This window comes from Ceratosolen solmsi, unplaced genomic scaffold (assembly GCF_000503995.2).
Source record: "Ceratosolen solmsi marchali unplaced genomic scaffold, CerSol_1.0 scaffold26, whole genome shotgun sequence".
Taxonomy (NCBI): domain Eukaryota; kingdom Metazoa; phylum Arthropoda; class Insecta; order Hymenoptera; family Agaonidae; genus Ceratosolen; species Ceratosolen solmsi.
In genome coordinates, this window is record NW_011948442.1 from 1,971,538 (window position 1) to 1,989,914 (window position 18,377).

General features: G+C 26.1%; 2 protein-coding genes across 2 annotated transcripts in view; both read left to right on the top strand.

Annotated features, from left to right (window-relative positions):
* Positions 1-2,580: 2,580 nt before the first annotated feature.
* RpS5a (ribosomal protein S5a) lies at positions 2,581-9,569 on the top strand. The gene is made up of 3 exons (XM_011504074.1): positions 2,581-2,664; positions 5,225-5,594; positions 9,242-9,569. The coding sequence occupies exons 2-3, from the start codon at positions 5,232-5,234 to the stop codon at positions 9,524-9,526; spliced, it is 648 nt and encodes a 215-aa protein (XP_011502376.1). The 5' UTR covers positions 2,581-2,664; positions 5,225-5,231; the 3' UTR covers positions 9,527-9,569.
* A 3,725-nt stretch (positions 9,570-13,294) lies between these two features.
* LOC105365855 (protein unc-79 homolog) overlaps positions 13,295-18,377 on the top strand; it is a gene marked incomplete at its 3' end in the record, with an annotated part of 65,138 nt that continues 60,055 nt past the window's right edge. Inside the window, exons 1-2 of the mRNA XM_011504112.1 lie at positions 13,295-13,341; positions 16,817-16,936. Coding sequence (XP_011502414.1) covers positions 13,320-13,341; positions 16,817-16,936 — 142 coding nt within the window. The remainder of the gene's footprint in view (positions 13,342-16,816; positions 16,937-18,377) is intronic.

Sequence of the window (18,377 nt, forward strand, 5' to 3'; positions counted from 1 at the left end):
TATTTATTTATTTATTGTAGTAGATACTACTTACAAAGACTAATCGTTGACTCGTCTTCGGACTCTGATAGGCGGATTGTCGTGGCTCCCTTGGAGCAGGTAACTACAGTTTCTTGAACTGCGTTAGTGGACATACGGGTTTATGTCGTAGTTCTTATGGGACAGTAACTACTGTTCCAGTAACAGTGTTAATGGACAATCCGAAGAAGTGTAAGTTGTTCCCGAAATAGCGCTAAATGGACTTTCACAAAACTTAACTGAGTATGAAATGTCTCAAGGGTTTAATATTGAGAGAGTATTACTAAAAGAGAGATATCAAAAATACTAATAAGCAATAGACATCAAAAAACTGAGAGACACTTCGAAAAGGAGTAATATCACGAAAATACTACTAAAGAATAAACTATCAAGAGTAAATATCAAGACAGTTAAAATATCACGAATGATAAGTATTAAGAGAGTTACGTATCAAAAGTATATATGTATTGAAAATTGTGCCCCTTAAATACATTTTCTGACCATGAATTTGACTTGAACCCCTTCCCTTATTTTCTGTCCAATCAGAGACTCCTCCCTTATAGTGCGAGGGCAGCGCCTCTTTTGGCTTCGGAGTTAATTAAGGGCCTAGTCGTCTCTGAGTCTTCATGATGAGCAGATCTCTCATTGCTGCTGCCGCATTCGACAGCATGTCGGCAGCGGCAAGGGGGGGTTTGCTGACACATCTGGTGACAGCATTGCAATTTGTTGACAGCGGGAAGGGGAAGGAAGGTCCGCTTGCGGTAATGCTTGATGTAGTTGCCGAGCGGAACGAAAATGCATATGTCAAAACTATAAGTTTTCCTATGTTTATGGTATTGTTTTTCCAGATGTTTTATGACACTAATGCCTGAGAATTTTGAGCAAGCGATGTTTTGAAATCCAAATACAAATGTTACGATGTTACTTGCCAGATGTTTTATTGCACTGACACAAAAAGAAAAATGTTCTCGCATTCTCGTACAGAATAGATACAAAAATGAAAGCAGTATATGTGTGTTCTTAAAAAGTTTTACATATTGAATTAACAATTGTAGTTGTTTAAAACATACAATTTTTGAGAAATTTACTTAATCATGTCATCGAAAAATATATAAGTTCAAATTTCATTCTCCTTCAGAGAATATACTAACTATAATCATAAGTTACTTTTATATTTTAATTGATGAATAAATGTAACATTTTACAAAATAGAAAATGGGAAGATTAATTCGATTCAGCAAATTAGTACGGTTTGTATGTTTGGCATTTTGTCAGCAAGTAGATAAAAGCGGCCCTATATACTGCATAGACATTGAATGAAGTAAATAAGAAAGGGCATGCGAACTATCACTAATTTGTTGACATATTAAGGGGAAATATTTATTCAAATAGAGTAAATAATTAATTTTAATTTAATACATACATAGTAGTGTCTGGAAAAAATATTTAAATGTATTTGCGATTTCCAAACCCGATGGAATAGGTTGATTTCCATGTAAAAGACGTTGATAATATTCATGGAGCAGAGTCAATTTTAGTGTATCTGTAAATACATTTATATTATAAATTATTATAAAATAATTACAATATATAATTAATTTATTTTATATACCAAAATATGTTATTATTATTATTAAATAAAATTAATTTGGAGTATAATATATTTAATCACATGCTTGATTTTTGATAATATGTTTGCTTTTATATCTTATAATAACGAAATAAAAATAACGAATACATATATATTATATTTGAATATAAGTTCAAATTTCATTTTTATTAAACAAAAAATAATATATAAATATATATATATATATATATATATATATATAAATAGATACTTTGTGTTCAATAATTAATTAAATAATTATTTATTATTTATGTATATATGTATATAATTAAATAATTAAAGGGAAAGATGAAAGATATTTTAGGTGTTAATAGACAATTAATTCATCATTAAAATTATATCTACGAAACAATTTGAAAATTTTCAATTGAATAATATTTTTTAGGCTTATACAGATCTATTATTTTTCTAACAAAACATACATAAAATTTTTGCTTTGATCGAAAAATGAAATTAAACTGAATTCTAATAAATGCTAATCAATATTTTTTTTTAAGAAAATAAATTTGTCTGCAAAACGTAAATCAACTTTGAATATTTTTGAGTTATGCGTAATTTCTATGTAAAGTTCTATAGCTTAAAAATTATAAATTTTATTTATGGTTAATAGTCAACTTAAAATGTTAATTGCTTTAATTTTTAGATTGGATTTCATGATTCAAAAATGAAAAATTTTTTTTCTATTAATTTATTTACATATACTTTTAAACATTTATATAAAGCATATTTTATTTTGTAATTAATTTTAATTATAGGATTTTATATTCTATATTTAATCAAAATTACGAAGTTTTTCATATTGATCCTTTGGCTATGCGCATATCAATAAAGGCGAATAGACATGTATTTATTTGCGCATTTCATATAAACAACAAATGTTCGAGAATCTTATATTCATTTTTGAAAATGTGACAAATACCTAACGAATTAACCTAACAGGTCAAAGCTACGTGAACATACTTTTATTACATTCTTTTCGTTTTTCATTCGTCTTATGAACACGTGTGTTATTTAAGGTAAAATATGTTCGTTATTTTTATTTATTTGTTCACTTATTGAAAAAACACGTAATTTCAATAAAATTATGAATAATAAAAAAAAATATAGATTTGTGTTTATGAAACTTAAGTATTCTATATGTAATAATATATTCAAGTATGTTTTTCCATGAGGAATATAAACATTATTCATGCTTATCGAAAGTTTTTTTTTACTATTTATATAGTTTTTAATTCTCTTATTCATTATGAATAATATTCGTTATTATGATTTAAGAAATAAAAGTATTCTTTATTTAAAAACCCAAATTGATTTTATAATATAAAATTACACCTTATATGTATAATATTCAAATAAAAAATTCAGTACTTTAGAGTAATTTAATAATTTAATTATTTGTGTTAGTTAATTTTATTGTAAATACAAAAAAGTAACTATATTATATATATACATATATATGTATTAATTTAATTATTGAATTATTAAAATATTAAAATATTAGTTTCATAATTAAACTCATTGATTTTGATATAAAAGTTTTATGTTTTATTCCAATTTTAATTCAAATTTGCCTTTCATATATTTATGAAGTAGAATCACAGTTTAAAAATACAATTTGTTTTAATGTATACATATATAAACACTAATTATATACTATAATATTCAGCATATTAATAGGCTTATATAAATTAAATTATAATTAAATAAAAATTTAATATTAATTATTTAAGAAAAGTTTTCATATATAAGTAGAAAAATATGAATAATTATACCTTATAGAATTAAAAATTTTAAATTAAATTAAAACTAAAATTATATTAAACCTCATTTTTTAATTAAAAATTAATTTAAATCTAATGCTACTTGTATTTATTTAATATCAAATAGAAATAATTGTCAAGATTTTATCTTGAAAATAATAAAACTGTAATATTAAATTTCATTTATAATTAAAATCATTTATGCTATAAATTTCAATGAAATCTCTTATTTTCCAATAAGTAATTTTAAATTATATAAGAAGTTACATACAATTATATGTATTAAAGATTAATATTTGATAATCAAGTAGTGATTGTTAAAATAAAAAATTATCTAATTATAAATACAGTTTAAATTAATTTGAAAATAAAAAAAATTATGATTTATTTACAGTATTCAACAAGTATAAAAATTTTTTTTTATATAGTTTTATGTTTACTAATTTAATTTTATTTATTTATCTTAAATCTATATATATATATATATATATATTTATTATTTCATTATTATTACAAGTAAATACTTGAGATTTACTTAACAAAATTCAATGAATTAAATAATATTAAGTAGTATAAAGATTTATTGATTAAACATTGAAATTGCTTTCAACAAATGAGAATTTCAATTATATGGTGCTATTCAAGTATAATTACAAGAATATTTATAAGAAAGTTTTTATTCAAGTTGGACCGTTTAATGGTCTTATGTATAATTGTAGTTACAGATTTAAGGTTATTGTATTAGTCAGCTCAAGTGTGTTTGAATTTTCTTTCATTTCTTTTCCTTCATTTGATTTTTCTAAATGATATATATATTTATCTTGAAATAATAGTTTTTGAAATAACTGTTATTTACTACTAGTGTTTTTTATTTTGGTTTATAACAATCTATTTTTGTTATTTTTTAAATTTTATCAAAATAATTATTAAATTATAAATAATTAATGAAATTTCAATAAATTTGTAAAGAAACAAAATATATGTTTACATATCGCTAAAAATAAATTTAAAAATTAAGAAATTTGATAATTTGTTAATATAATATCAGTAATTGATAGCATACCTCTAATATTAAGAAACAGGTAATAATGATTTAAATTTGAATTTATCTTGAATTTATTTTCAATCAATTAAAAATAAAGTAATGAAATAGAATTCTGTAATACTATTATTTAAAGGTGAATTCAAATTATATTATAAAAATAATGAAGTTTACACTTATGATATAATTTTTTATAATATTAATAAAAAATAATTACATTTATAGTTTTTTTAATCTATTAATCATTTGTGTTACTGTTATCAATTTGTTTGGAAGTTAGAATTTTATGAATAAAAATATTGTTTTTTTTTATTCAGAGTAAAATATTAAGAAAAGTTATAATAAAATTATTTGAATCTATATATTAAAATTTTTTTATAGGTAATATTTAACTCCAATTATTTTTAATTTTATTGATATTAATAAAATTAATCACTTTAATATGCATTGGTGTATATTAAAGGAAAATTAAAGGAAAAATATTTGCATAAGCAGATAGCGGAACATTAATTAGAATCGGTTTAATTATATATTCTAATAAGAATTCTGAAATAAAATTATCTTCATTGGAATATATTTTTTTTTATGAATCATTTTCAATAATAATATCTATTATTTCCATAGTAATAAATATTTATACTTAGAAAAGTATTTTACACAAATGTATATTTAGTTTTTTTATCAAATAATTTCTTGTATTTATTAAATTTACAAATTAAATATTTCACATTTTTACCTTGTAAATTTTATATATGAACATAACTTATTTTTTAGATAAATCATGGTTGATGTTGACAAGTATGAAGATATTGTTCAAACTGGAGATACTTTAGCCGTAACTTTATCAACTGAGTTACCAGAAATTAAACTTTTTGGACGATGGAATTGTGATGATGTTAATATTAATGATATGTCTTTACAAGATTATATAGCAGTTAAGGAAAAAAATGCAAAATATCTTCCTCATTCAGCAGGTCGCTATGCAGCAAAACGATTTCGTAAAGCTCAGTGTCCCATTGTAGAACGTTTAACTAATTCTCTTATGATGCATGGTAGAAATAATGGCAAAAAATTGATGGCTGTACGCATTGTTAAACATGCTTTTGAAATTATCCATCTTTTAACTGGAGAAAATCCATTACAGGTATGTTATATAAGCTTAGTAAAAATTTTGTTAATATGTTAGTTCAGTATTTGATTACATGGTAACACTAGTCTGTTATGTAGAAAAATTATTAAATTTTTCTTTTATTATATAATTTAAATTTAAGAAGATACTTATACTCTTTATAATTTAACAATCATTGGTGTTATTTAAGGAAATTTACTGTGGAAATAGAAAATTGAAATAGATTTTATATAGCTTAAAACTTTTTTTTAAACAAATTTATTTTGAAGTATTATAAAATAATTATAAAGTATTATAATAAATAAAAGTATAATAATAAAAGTATTATAAAGTATTATATGTATGTATATGTTTATTTTTAACTCAGTTATACTATAGATTTATATTTATATATATATATATATATATATATATATATATATATATTAAAATAAATATATTTATGATTTTTATATATAAATTTGAATTTGTGTGAAAATAAAATATTCAGTACTTATTTCATCAGATATTTTAAAGAAGCGTCTCTATACATTTAAACACATCAATGAAAAAGCATAAGAAATATGTTCTACATTTAATAAATATAATTTTCATAATTGCATATGTAAGTTGATGTTAGAGAATGTTTTGATTCATTCTTATTTTTATTATGTATTTGCTATAAACTTGTATATAACAGAAAATTGATTGACTGTATTTTTAATTCAAATATCTCTTGTGTTAATATTTATCGAAGTAAAATATTGAAATAAAATATCAATATATAATATGATTTACCTTATATTTTATATTTACTTTAACATTTTTAATTTTATTGTTAAACACTAAAGTGCTTTTTAAATATTTATTATTATATCTCATAAATTATATTATATCTTATAAGTATTTGTTATCAAATATGTAATTTTGTTTTTTGACAATTCATTTATTTAATTTAACTTTCATATCTGTTATATTATTAGGTAGTAATTTTCATATAAAAAATTGTTTTCAATTGTGTCGTTAAAGGAAAGATTTTAATGGTAATGACAATATTTTCAGTTATGAAAGAAAAGAGTGGCCTCAGCAAAGGTAGAAATGATGAACTATCTTTTATGCTTTATTATGGTTATAATGTAAATAAAAAGTTACTTCAGTGTCAGATACACTTTAAATATTCTTTCACACAATGTTTAAAAGTATAAAATATTGTATTTGTTTTTGAGGGTTGATAAAAACCTGTAAATAATTTGAGCTTATATATTATAATTTTATTCTCTTTTATATTTACATTTCTAATAGCAATATATTGTGACTATAATTCATTCAATATTTTAATAATAAAAATGTAAGTTTTTGTTTTTATGAGATATATATTTTGTTATTGTTGTATAATAATAATTATTATTTAATAATATTACCATTATTTATTTTTAATATAAATTGGCAATAAATATATTACGTTAAAAGTATCCTTTTCATGCTTGACAGATATTTTTTATTGTAATTTTATGACTTCAATTTAGTAGATCCTGACGATGTATAAATTAATATAAACTTTTAAACAATGTTCTAAAAACTATTTGTTTAATAATATGCGACCATGGATTTTTAAATGAGTTTTTCTCAAGAGTAATAAAAAATATATTTGCAATAAACGACTAATAGAACTTGAAAATTTGAGATCAAGTAGATGTAGGAGTCACTGACAAAGCTCCTTGCAAGTTCAGTAGATAAAATTTCAAGTTACAACAGATTTTGTAAACGTAATGATTTACATACATTATACTGCTTTTACTTGTGTGTTAACATAAACTTAACTTTATAAATTTATATATTATTTTTAATATGTTACTATACAGAAATATGATAATTATTTTATAATTTATGTGTTCAAAATTGAGTGTTTGCTTTGTGGCTCGAATTGCCAATTCAATAGTTTAGAGGATTAATCTCACGCCATAGCGATTAGGAGGAAAGTCACAAGTGAAAGGGCTGAAAATATGTAATATATTTTGATCAAAGATATTATTTTATTCTGGTTTATGAATTATTATAATATTGCAGTTTGTTGGTTGCTTCAAGTAAGAGAGAGAGAAGTATTCTATTGCAGTGGTGAGGGTGCTTCCTTGTGTCCTTGGTTGTTGTTGATGCTTTGGAAATTACTGTAGATGTTGAGTATTGAGTTTATGCTGATGTTGTAATGATCAGCATGAGAAATCGACTATGCTCATCAATGAGCAGGATTGTGATGGCAATGGTAATAGTAATAGTAATCAATGATGCTTCGTAGGGAGAGTAAGCATACTTAAAGAGAGAAAATTCTGTAGTCTCTTTAGTAGTGGTTATGTAAATCGACCATACTCCAAAGGGAGAATGGGAATATTAGAGTTAGTCACACGCCAGAAGATTAAATTATAAAAAGTTCATTCGAGGACGGAAGGACTTAATAATAGATATAGTCGACTATTTGAGAAACTATAGTCTGATCTTGACAATGGAATTACATGGGGAGGGGGGTGAACGTACGGTTTCTAGCCTGATCGGCTTGAGAGAGCGTATTGAGTCACCTGTCTCGACTGATGGAGCGAACGTACGATCTCCGGCCTGATCGGTCTGAGAGATAGTATTGCGTCACCTGTGCAGGTTTTATACGTGGTGTGATTCGAGCGTGGATGACTAGCTTGTGCAAATAATAAAAGGATGTACCTTGTGAACTGCCGAATGACTATATGGCTGGCGCACCTTATTGATTAAAATTCCAATGGCTTCACTGTTAAATTGCTAACCAGTTGTAGGAGATTCTTATAATAACGCACGTATGTTTTATAAACCGATTGTCTGATATGCGACTACGTTTCGTGTGGTCACAAGTGATTACTAATACAATATGTATGTGAAAATGCACTAATTAATAATAACAGATGAATGAGCGATGGTGCGGGTAGCTTGCGACGCCGGCAACAGCGCCGATGCCTGTTGCTATGCCGAAAATCGTCATGACGTCAGAAAACGAAGCTCTGGAAGGTTCTAGAAGCTTCATCGGCGTTGCTATGCGGAAATATTGTCGAATATTCAAATTTAAGGCACAGGAAAATTCTCGAATTCGCTGAGTCGTGTTTACAAACATGAGCGTCCGGGAGCTTGTACTTTTCGCAATTTAAAATTCTGCTTAAACTGCTTCAATCCTGAACAATATGCAAGTTTAGCTAAATAAATTTATTATATTTAAAATTAAATATTTATAAATATTTTGTTTATTTAATTAAAGTGTTGATGAATTTGCATATTGATTTTAGAAAAATAATCCATAATCAGTTTTAAATAATGTAATTATGAAAAAAATATAATAAAAATAATATTTTTATTATTTTATATAATATAGATAAAATTTGATACATATAGACAATAATACATTTTTTAAAATCCCTAATATTTTTTTTATTTATTACTATAAAATTTATTTAGACGAAATTATTATATCCTTATAGTTAATTTACCTATTATTATTGAAAAAGTAGTAGTATGATTTTATTCTGACATTACCCCAATATTTATTGTATAGCAAAGACTTAAAATGCCTTCCGACTCAAAAATGTATAGTTTAGTCATTTGAGATGTTAACCTTTTAATATATACAATCAATATTAAAAAAAATTTATATTAAATATTAAATTTTCTAGGTGTTAGTTACAGCCATTATAAATTCAGGACCACGGGAAGATTCTACAAGAATCGGACGCGCTGGTACTGTTCGACGACAAGCAGTTGATGTTTCACCTCTCCGAAGAGTTAATCAAGCAATCTGGTTGCTTTGTACTGGAGCTAGAGAAGCAGCATTCCGTAATATTAAAACTATTGCCGAATGTTTAGCAGATGAATTGATTAATGCTGCTAAAGGATCATCAAATTCTTACGCTATTAAAAAAAAAGATGAACTCGAGCGAGTTGCTAAATCAAATCGTTAAATTTCAATATTTATCAAAGAACAATAAATGATATTCAAATATATAGATCTTTCTTATTAACAAATATTTCTACACTTTTTATTTGAAATTTATTTTATAAGAACATTTTTTAATATATTTTTATAATTTTAATATTCGAATCTGAAGGTAAATAGATACATAATTTCTCGCTATTTTATACCCATGAGTTTTAGAATTATTAATTTTATATTCAAAGTATATTGAAACTAGTTATTCGATCTGCTAAATATAGATTTTTTTCAGGATGATTTTTGTTACAAATATAATGGATTGATTTCTACAATTTGAATTAAATCTATTTACATAAAAATCTATTGATTTTTACCGTTTTATATTCTATATGTATTAATAAAGACTTAATACAATTGTTTTAGAATACATTTTAAATGACAAATGTTATCAAATTTATAATAGTTAAAGCTTAATATGTTATAACATTTATTAAAGTATCAATTGCACTAAAATTAAACTACAGTATATTAATTGAATGCTGCAATTCATTTTAATTGAATTTTATAGTAAAGGGTTTTCGTGTTTATAATTCAGTACTTTGATATATTTATTTTCTTGATGGTAGATTTAAAGCATTTAATATATTATGAGTTTATTATTGATTTTAAGCTTAAATATATAGTAAAGTTAATGTTTTTTTTCATAAATTCATCTTTTAAATCGTATATTCTCAAGGTGTGAAAATATCGACAGATATATTTTTGATTTGAATAACCTTTAAATTATTTTTTTTATAGAACAATATCAACAAGAATTTTGTAAAAGTTCTACTCAAATCAATTTCATCATATTATTTATAGATAATAGGTTTTTTATGTTTCACGTTATAGTAATAAATTATTAAAATTACATATATTGTTCGGAATTCCAGTCATCCGGTAGCCCAATGACCAAGATCGTTCGATTAGACCATGTCCACTAATTTACTGGTGGGAAAAGTGTGGTTAAGTGGAGGGGTTAATACTTCAATTCAGTATTTGTTCAAAATTGGAGCATTTTATTCGAGGTCATTGGTTCTCGGAAAATTTACATTGATTTACAAATTATCCAAAAGCAGAATTCTCGATCGTTTCCCAAGGCTGTTTAGTCTTGAAAAATTACATTTTCTCACGCCGAATTTCCGACTAGCCAAAATCATAGAATTCTCGATCGCTCTACAAGGCTACTTAGCCTCGAACACGGAAAGTAATTTTTTCTCACGTCGAATTTCCGACTAACTGAAAGCTTATATTCTCGTTAGTGCAAGTTACCGGGCCGATACTTAAGACAACGTGCGACAAGCCTCCACTTAGTTATCATCAGCAGTCACTCAGTACACAGTGTGGGTAGTTTAAAGTGCCACTTTTTAGTTAGTCGTGCAAACCAGTCATCTACGCCCAAGCCACGCTTCGCACGGAGTCTTCGCCAGGCAAAGTTCAACTAGCACGCTCATTCGACGTTCGTTCGCTGATAACGCTCGTTCACTTCTCCAGTGCACTAAAGGTAACAATCCGTCAAGAGCAGAATGCCGTTCTAAAAATAGTCGACTATAAAAATCATGATATCAAGTCCTGCTCTCGAAAGTATTGTATATCTTTCTTGCGAATAACTAGCACACTAATACTCCCATACTCCCCTTTATAAGTATGGTAAATTTTCCCTGCTAAGCACTGCTAACTACCATTACCACCTTCCGATGCTCATCTGATGAGCATGGTCGACTGTTCTTGCTGATCCTGACAACGTCAGCGTAGAACCCATTCCCTTTCAGGGAATATACAAAATCCATTACTGATCCTTATAACATCATTAACGACATTGCCACCATTACCAACGAGCTACCACATCATTGTAATAAAATAATTATCTCTCTCCTACAAGAAGTGAACATAGAACTAAATAATGTAATTGTCAATAAAGTTACACACTGTACATATTTACAGCTCTTCCACATGTGTCGTTTCCTAAGCATCGTTACGGCGAGAGACTAATAAACTGAACTATAGAATTTGTCAGTTCGACCCAGAAACTTAACTTTCGAGCACAGCTGTTACAGGCCTTTCTCACCTGTCCACACCACAAAACAGCTTGGATGAGACAAAAAATCAAGTTACCACCACGTGACACTACAAGTGTCAAGAAATTTATGACCTTTTCCTTATCAGTGTAGTACTTCACCACTAAGCGTATTGCATTAAGAGGATCCGGAGATTTATGACCTCTACAAATGGTGCATGTTGATACCACGTAGCAACAACCAAAAAATGGCAAGATCTTAGCGATTCTCACCATTAACGTAGTATCATTATATTATAGTTATAAAATAAACGAAATACCAAGCACGGAAAGCAGACATGTTAAATATTGAGTTGAAGCACTACCCGTTCCACTTGCCAACAGTTTCTCCCACTAGGTAACTGGTGGCCATAATCTAATTCTAAACAATATTACGAATAAGTAACGAAATAACTTTTTAAACACATTTTCGGTTTTCACATTTAAAATGATTTTTTCTTATTTTAATTGTAGATAAATTTAATATTGTAGATATATTTAAAATATAAAATTGAATATTATCATTGCTAAATTTTTAGCTTATATGAAATTTCAAATTTAATGAATTTATGATAATTTCAACAGTGTATATTAATTTTTTTCTATTTAACGATAACAATGTTTTCATAAAAATAGTCTATTGATGACATTCATCAGATGGGTTATATCGATTATTTTTATAATTGTTCAAAATTAAATTTCAAATATTTTATAAATCGCAATCATAATAAAAATATAATATTTATTTTACAAGAAATGAAATATAGGAAATATTTTAAATAAATTCATTTAATAATAAATTGTGTAAGTTAAATAAAATACTACTTCATAAATTTTAAAAGATTCACGGATTAAGTTACTTTATTTTATAAACATATTTCAAAATAAACCTAACGTATATTTTATAATTAAAATGGAATAGCTATAATAAAAGGACATATATCTAACCTTTTTAAAATAAATTTTACACCTTAAAATTGGTTATTATAAATAATAACCCAATTAATTTTTCATGAATATAAAAATTGGACTCTTACTCTTATAAATATTTTACTTTATATGTAAACAAATAATCAATTGTTTAGTAATGTGTCAAAATTTGATCTCATTATAAAAACCTAATTTTCTACTTATCGTAATAAACAATCTATTTATGAGAAATTGTATAAATATTATTATCATATTAACAATTTAAATTTTACATTCACTATATGTAATTGTAAAATGTTTTTTTATTAAATATAAAGAAAATATGGTATACAAAAAAATATTCAATAGCTAAAAGTTGAATTATTAAATCGAATACTGTTTTTTTCATGAAACAATTTACTATATTTATAGTAAAATGAAAATTAATTTCTCTGTGCTTAAATTCAATTAATAAATGACTGATTTCATATTCGATTTTTTAAAAATATTTATAAATATAGATGCGCGGTAAGTGTGAGCAACAGACAAATCGATATTACGAGATGCCCATTCATGCAAGTTTATAATGTATATTTAAAAAAATAAAGTAAAGATTTGTGAATAAAAACTTTAAAATTATGACTCACAAAATAGTTGCAACTTTTGAATTCTACATTATTATATTCACATAAGTATAATGTTTTATTATATAAACTAGAAAATTTTTTTATATATTTGCGAAAATATTGAGTATTTTAAAAGTGATTATATATACTGAAAAAGAAAAAATATATATTTAAAGAATATTATTTTAAATATGGGAACCAAGTTTGCTTCTTGTAAGTTCATTAGAAAGTTGATACAAATTATATACATTTCTGAAAAATCATTGTATTCTTTTTTTTTCTATTCAATTCAAATAATTTTAATTTTATTATAAAAAACTAACGATGAAATTATATAAATAATATTTATAAAGTAATTATAAACTTAATTACTATTTGATGCTGATATATGAAAACATTAATGTTGATTTATTTTAATGTATTTATATTGATATATTTTATTCAATTACTATATATAATATTTTAATAGATTTGATATACTACATCTTCCTATACAAAATAATATTATATTGATTCTATATACAGAAAAGATATTTGAGATAATACTTTTTTTGCAATTAAATTTTTAAAGTACTATATTCTTATGTAAAATTCTAAATGTTAAAAATGATATAGACAAATTATGAGATATATCTGATAATGTCTTACATTACATTGTAGTTTTTAATAATATAGTTTTTGAACTTATATTTATTTAATATTATTTAAATGACAAATTATTTAAATTAATTTAATTCTTCTTGGCAATTTAAGAATTAACTGATATGTAAAAACAAAGAGAATCAATATTTCACATTTTACGTTTATTGATATTTATTATTTTTTTGTTCACCATTACTTTTTCTTGAACGTATACATATACATTTTAATCTCCTTATCTTTATTCATTTTTTCAAAATTAATTTTTTTAGTAATAAATTGAGTGTTAAATCTTAAATCTAATTGAAATTATTTATACCACATATTTTATTTTAACTATAATTATATTTGTTATAGCATCCATGAAAATAGATACAAATAAGATACAATTATTTCACATCTAAAAACAGAAATGTATTATTTTTGGACTAATGTTATTTATATTAATAATTTATAAAATTTAGCTGAATGAATTATTTGGTTTTTAATTTTAGCAAAATCGGTACTTATAATTTTTTCTATTTTTATTCTTCTACATATTAAAAACTCAAAGATAGTTGATATTATAATCACATTAATATAATTTTTCTATATATATATTAAATATTTTGTGTTCAAAATTAATAAAAGTATAAAGCTAATTAACCTTTATTAATTCCTTATATGATAAAAAATTTTAATTCTACACATACTTCTTTTTATTTAAATCAGCTTTGTAAGAGGTATTGTAAATTTTCATACATTTTCATTAATCAAAACTATTTTTTGTTTCAGATTAAATTTTATAATTGTGTAGGACTTTTATTAATAATTAACTTTATTCTTATTTATTATTTATATTTTTTAATCACTATATACGGTAATCATTTTTTACGAAATCCTAGAAATGCATAGGTCCAAATAAATCTTTTATTTATAGTAGTTAAATTAAAAAATATGTGCATTTTTATAAAAAAGTTTTTGCTTTTTAATGTATGTAGCTCTAGGTTATTTAAATTTAACAAAACATGAAATAATATTAAAATAACTAAATAATATAAAATATACCCTTGAAATTTATTATAGTAAAATAAGGACTAAGAAATATATTCTATAAGTTTAAAAACAATGTAAACTTTCATAAATTAGAGAAATTCTGATTAAAAAATCAATACATATTGCAATTCAAGGGTCCATGGTTCTATAGTCAAATCAAAATAAATGCTTACAATTAAAATTCTAAGGAAATGCAGACGAACGACTTAATCGTATCACAACTAATTAGTGAGAATAATTTTGCAATTAATATTACTCATGTTATTCGGAATTAGAACATTTTTCTAAGACCTTCAGTTCTTGGAAATTTTATAAGCCTTTGTATTCGCCGTTTCGGTTTGTTTTACCAAGGCTGGTTCAAAGGATACAAATTGATGTCGTTGACAACTCAGAGACCACCCGTGGTGTGTGGTAGCGATGAAAGGTTACAAGTGGAAGGGATATTATAATAATACAATATAACTATGGTTGATGTATATGCTGTTTATTCTCTTATTTATTGATGACAAGGTTGACTAGTATTACTATTATTAATTATTGAAATAACTCCTTGGTTGGATTGATGTGTTTGCGGTGGCAAACGTATACTCATCTATGCAGCTTGATGGTTTGAATATGAGTGTAGAATGGCGCGAAGTTTGGTTCGTCGACACTCGTGCTGTTTGAATGAGCATGTGTGTAGTTGAGGTTATGGATGCAGCGTGATCGTTGAATTTGACCTTAGAATGGCGCGAAGTTTGATTCGTCGACACTCGCGTTGTTTGGATGAGCACGTGTGCAGTTGAGGTTATGGTTGTAATAGAGCGCAACACATGTAGGTGTTGTTACTTGATATATATACTCGTATCGTAGCAAGCGTACCTTGTTCTGATATTTGCGCACTGCAATAAATTCAGACGGAAGTAAAAGTTTGAAGGCTTGTTACCTCGTGAAGGATACTGCTAAGTGTTGCGGCTGAGCGGTGAATGATGCGCTGCGAATTTTCATAAGCGTCAGACTTAGAATTAAGGTGAGGGTTTGCCAACAAGACGCGCATCAGCTGGCACGAACTTGGTGACGCGTTTGGAATTTATTCCGCACTGTTTCTCTGGGGAGAGCCACTTCATCCTTAGTTACTTGTCAATGACGTAATCTCTGAATCTTAGAGTTTGGTGAGTATTGTAGTAATGATACTACTTACGAAGACTAGTGGTATACTTAATATTGGAACCTCCATGTTCCTTCTTCAAAAGGGCTGTCATTGGACACTTGTCTTCGGACTTCGATAAGGGAATACATCTCCCGCCAATAGGACTTGTAACTATAGTCTTAAACTATGTTAATAGGAAACTTCCACTTCTTATTTGAATAAGTACTCTATCGAGAGTGTTTGAATATTGCAAAATGCGCCCCTTAAATACATATTTTTCGTCCTATCAGAGACTCCTCCCTTACAGAGCGAGGGCAGCGGCATTTTTGGCTTTATCGTTAATTAAGGGCGTAGTCGTCTCTTGGTCTTCACGGCAAGAAGAGCTCTCGTTGCCGCTGACGAATCTGGCGACAGCATGATAACTTGTAGACAGCGGGAAGGGGTGGGGGACAACATGCATTACATACATATAAAGATATTTTATATCTTGTGATATTACTGAAATATATATGTTCTTATTGATTAAAATAAAAATATATCACTTGCTTCATTGTTATTCAAAATTCATTGAAATCGTTATTCAAAAATAATTTATCAAAAGGTGCTAAATATTTATTTATTTTCAGAATTATTATAAAAAGACATTTTTTATTACAATAGAAATTGATGGATTTCAAATATAATATATATGTATTCGTTATTTTTATAGTCTGTATATAAGATATAAAAGCAAACATATTATCAAAAATCAAGCATGTGATTAAATATATTATACTCCAAATTAATTTTATTTAATAATAATAATAACATATTTTGGTATATAAAATAAATTAATTATATATTGTAATTATTTTATAATAATTTATAATATAAATGTATTTACAGATACACTAAAATTGACTCTGCTCCATGAATATTATCAACGTCTTTTACATGGAAATCAACCTATTCCATCGGGTTTGGAAATCGCAAATACATTTAAATATTTTTTCCAGACACTACTATGTATGTATTAAATTAAAATTAATTATTTACTCTATTTGAATAAATATTTCCCCTTAATATGTCAACAAATTAGTGATAGTTCGCATGCCCTTTCTTATTTACTTCATTCAATGTCTATGCAGTATATAGGGCCGCTTTTATCTACTTGCTGACAAAATGCCAAACATACAAACCGTACTAATTTGCTGAATCGAATTAATCTTCCCATTTTCTATTTTGTAAAATGTTACATTTATTCATCAATTAAAATATAAAAGTAACTTATGATTATAGTTAGTATATTCTCTGAAGGAGAATGAAATTTGAACTTATATATTTTTCGATGACATGATTAAGTAAATTTCTCAAAAATTGTATGTTTTAAACAACTACAATTGTTAATTCAATATGTAAAACTTTTTAAGAACACACATATACTGCTTTCATTTTTGTATCTATTCTGTACGAGAATGCGAGAACATTTTTCTTTTTGTGTCAGTGCAATAAAACATCTGGCAAGTAACATCGTAACATTTGTATTTGGATTTCAAAACATCGCTTGCTCAAAATTCTCAGGCATTAGTGTCATAAAACATCTGGAAAAACAATACCATAAACATAGGAAAACTTATAGTTTTGACATATGCATTTTCGTTCCGCTCGGCAACTACATCAAGCATTACCGCAAGCGGACCTTCCTTCCCCTTCCCGCTGTCAACAAATTGCAATGCTGTCACCAGATGTGTCAGCAAACCCCCCCTTGCCGCTGCCGACATGCTGTCGAATGCGGCAGCAGCAATGAGAGATCTGCTCATCATGAAGACTCAGAGACGACTAGGCCCTTAATTAACTCCGAAGCCAAAAGAGGCGCTGCCCTCGCACTATAAGGGAGGAGTCTCTGATTGGACAGAAAATAAGGGAAGGGGTTCAAGTCAAATTCATGGTCAGAAAATGTATTTAAGGGGCACAATTTTCAATACATATATACTTTTGATACGTAACTCTCTTAATACTTATCATTCGTGATATTTTAACTGTCTTGATATTTACTCTTGATAGTTTATTCTTTAGTAGTATTTTCGTGATATTACTCCTTTTCGAAGTGTCTCTCAGTTTTTTGATGTCTATTGCTTATTAGTATTTTTGATATCTCTCTTTTAGTAATACTCTCTCAATATTAAACCCTTGAGACATTTCATACTCAGTTAAGTTTTGTGAAAGTCCATTTAGCGCTATTTCGGGAACAACTTACACTTCTTCGGATTGTCCATTAACACTGTTACTGGAACAGTAGTTACTGTCCCATAAGAACTACGACATAAACCCGTATGTCCACTAACGCAGTTCAAGAAACTGTAGTTACCTGCTCCAAGGGAGCCACGACAATCCGCCTATCAGAGTCCGAAGACGAGTCAACGATTAGTCTTTGTAAGTAGTATCTACTACAATAAATAAATAAATA

Excerpts from the sequence above, each read along its gene's own strand:
- RpS5a (XM_011504074.1), top strand. The coding sequence starts at position 5,232 with ATGGTTGATGTTGACAAGTATGAAGATATTGTTCAAACTGGAGATACT. Across the intron at positions 5,595-9,241 it reads CTGGAGAAAATCCATTACAG|GTGTTAGTTACAGCCATTAT; the intron begins GTATGTTATATA and ends TAAATTTTCTAG.